This window comes from Apis dorsata, unplaced genomic scaffold, assembly GCF_000469605.1.
Source record: "Apis dorsata unplaced genomic scaffold, Apis dorsata 1.3 scaffold_527, whole genome shotgun sequence".
Classification (NCBI taxonomy): domain Eukaryota; kingdom Metazoa; phylum Arthropoda; class Insecta; order Hymenoptera; family Apidae; genus Apis; species Apis dorsata.
Window position 1 is genome coordinate 670,540 of NW_006263750.1, and position 2,401 is coordinate 672,940.

At 47.1% G+C, this 2,401-nt stretch overlaps 1 protein-coding gene across 1 annotated transcript; it reads left to right on the plus strand.

Annotated features, from left to right (window-relative positions):
- Nucleotides 1-451: 451 nt before the first annotated feature.
- On the plus strand, nucleotides 452-1,901 carry LOC102681696 (keratinocyte proline-rich protein-like). The gene is made up of 2 exons (XM_006620766.2): nucleotides 452-602; nucleotides 936-1,901. The coding sequence occupies exons 1-2, from the start codon at nucleotides 579-581 to the stop codon at nucleotides 1,605-1,607; spliced, it is 696 nt and encodes a 231-aa protein (XP_006620829.1). The 5' UTR covers nucleotides 452-578; the 3' UTR covers nucleotides 1,608-1,901.
- Nucleotides 1,902-2,401: the final 500 nt, after the last annotated feature.

Below are 2,401 nucleotides of genomic sequence, written 5' to 3' on the forward strand. Positions count from 1 at the left end.
GAACGTATTGTGAGAAGTAATCGGATTAAAAAGAGACACCGAACTTGAATCCGTATTAGTTGCTCCGGTTCGCTCTGATGGTTCATCCTGTAATTGAAAACTCCGCCGGCACGGGAATCGTAAGATAAGTGACGAGAAAGTTTAAAGTCGATCGTTCTACGATTCCGACGAGTTGAAATCGGGTTGAAATTCAATCGGGATTTTTCTTTCCCGCCTTTCCCGAAAATTTTGAAACTTGATGAAAATTTGGAGGAACATCGCGAGAGGGAAATTACGAATCGAAGAATGATCTCGAAGAAGTTTTTCCTGTATTTCTTAAAAGGAGATTTCGAAAGCTCGAGGAGTATTAAGGGAAGAAATCGAACGAGACGCGTACCGACTCGCTAAATGTTGGCTGACAAAAGCCAGCGGAGGAAAGCGTCGTCCATGGCGTCGTTCTCTTCCTTTCCTTCTCCTTAACTTCCTACTCCGCAACAATTTCATCGGCACGCTCGAGTTGGCCGTTGGACTGGCCGTTGCGTCCCCTATAAAAGCGAGGGTAGACCATCGTGGAACCAGTGTGCTCACTGTCGGCCAACATGAACAGCACAGAGAAGCTGAAAGTGAGTAGCTCTAGTAAGACCAGCCACTTGAACTCCACCGTTTCTCCACTTCGCGCGCAAACGAAACTGTAACCGGTGAAAAAAATTCAGCTCTTTATCGTCCTCGATGCTGTCGATTCGAAAATCGTACTCGAGCGATAATACAAGAATCGGTGAAGATTTCTCTGTTCGAAGAAAATAATATCTACTTGGAACGTGCGAACGAAATTTCCCTTTTCATCCATCATTTCCTTTCTAAAATTTTCCTAAATTCCGATCCAAATCCTCTCTCAAATCCTCTCTCTAATGGGAAATGCAAGGCAAAGTTAATAACCCATAATTTATTCTCTTCAGATCTTACTTATCTGCGGCCTGGTCCTCTCGGCCATGGCCGAAGAGACGAAAAAAACGGCGGAGTCGAGCGTTCAACCAAAGGAGGAGAAGACGAAGCGCGGCTTGGAGCTTAGCTTGGGCGATCATGGGTTTGGAGGTGGTTTCGGCGGAGGTGGAGGATTTGGAGGCGGATTGGGAGGCGGATTGGGAGGCGAGCAGATATCCACCGATCACATCAAGGCAGTCACGGTCACAAAGACCGTCCACGTGCCCGAACCTTATCCCGTTGAGGTCACGAAACACGTACCCGTACCTGTCAGCGTACCGGTCAAAGTCCCGATCGACAAGCCAGTCCCTGTCCACGTGCCCCAACCTTACCCGGTCACGGTCGAGAAGCATGTGCCCTACCCGGTCGAGAAGCCCGTACCGTATCCTGTCAAGGTGCCGGTCAAAGTGCCGATAAAAGTACCTTTGCCGGTCAAGGTGCCGGTCAAGGTGCCTGTCACGGTACCAAAACCAGTGCCCTACCCTGTCAAGGTGCCGGTGGTCGTGAAGGAGCCTGTGCCGCTTATCGTTAAGGAGCACGGAGGAGGATTCGGCGGTGGAGGATTCGAAGGTGGGCTCAGCTTAGGCGGCGGCCACGATTTCGGAGGCGGTTTCGGAGGCGGTTTCGGAGGTCACGAACATTACTGAACCAAAGACTCGGGCGGTGCATCGTAGTCTTTCGCTTTCGTACGTTTCGTTCGTCGATCGGGACGAGATCGCGTCGGTCGGTAATTTCGTAAATTCGATCTTTCGAGAACGTTTGCTGGTCGAAACGTGAAGAGGACTGATCGGCGAGGAAACGTAGTAGCCATTCCCGTGGCAGACGTCAGTCTCGAAATGTACCAATATTGTATTCATCCGTGATCCCCAACATCATCAAATTGTATTCTATTGTACGATATGTTTTTTTTTTTATGAACGAATAAAGCGATATTTTTTTATACATAACAAACCGATTATGTAATGTTAGGAGACATAAGATTGCTCGGGAGGGAGAGAATCGCTTTGACGGTTACGCGATCGGGTTGAATCGAGACTTTCACCGATTAATGTTACGTTACGGAGGTACACCTGTTCTGTAACCGAAGTGTTGTCAGCGAGATAAAGATACATCTATACGTTTTCTATCTGCTGCGTAACGCGAATTAATAGAAAGGGAAAACGAACGTCGATCTGCGTAAAAGTCCGTATTGCAATTTATTTGACGACATACGTGTGCATTCTCTTTGAGCAATCTTGATGTTTTCGACGCCCCATCCCTCATCAGTTCCCTCTCTCGTCGTCTATCTCATAAAAATCGACGACGATTCTATTATTTCTACGGGAAATTTAATTTAGGAAAAATATTTGCTTTAGCGAATATTATATTTACTTTGCGGGAATAAGTCTCGAGGGAAGGGGGAGATGGAAAAACGAATAGGACAAAATAAAATCGTAATTCG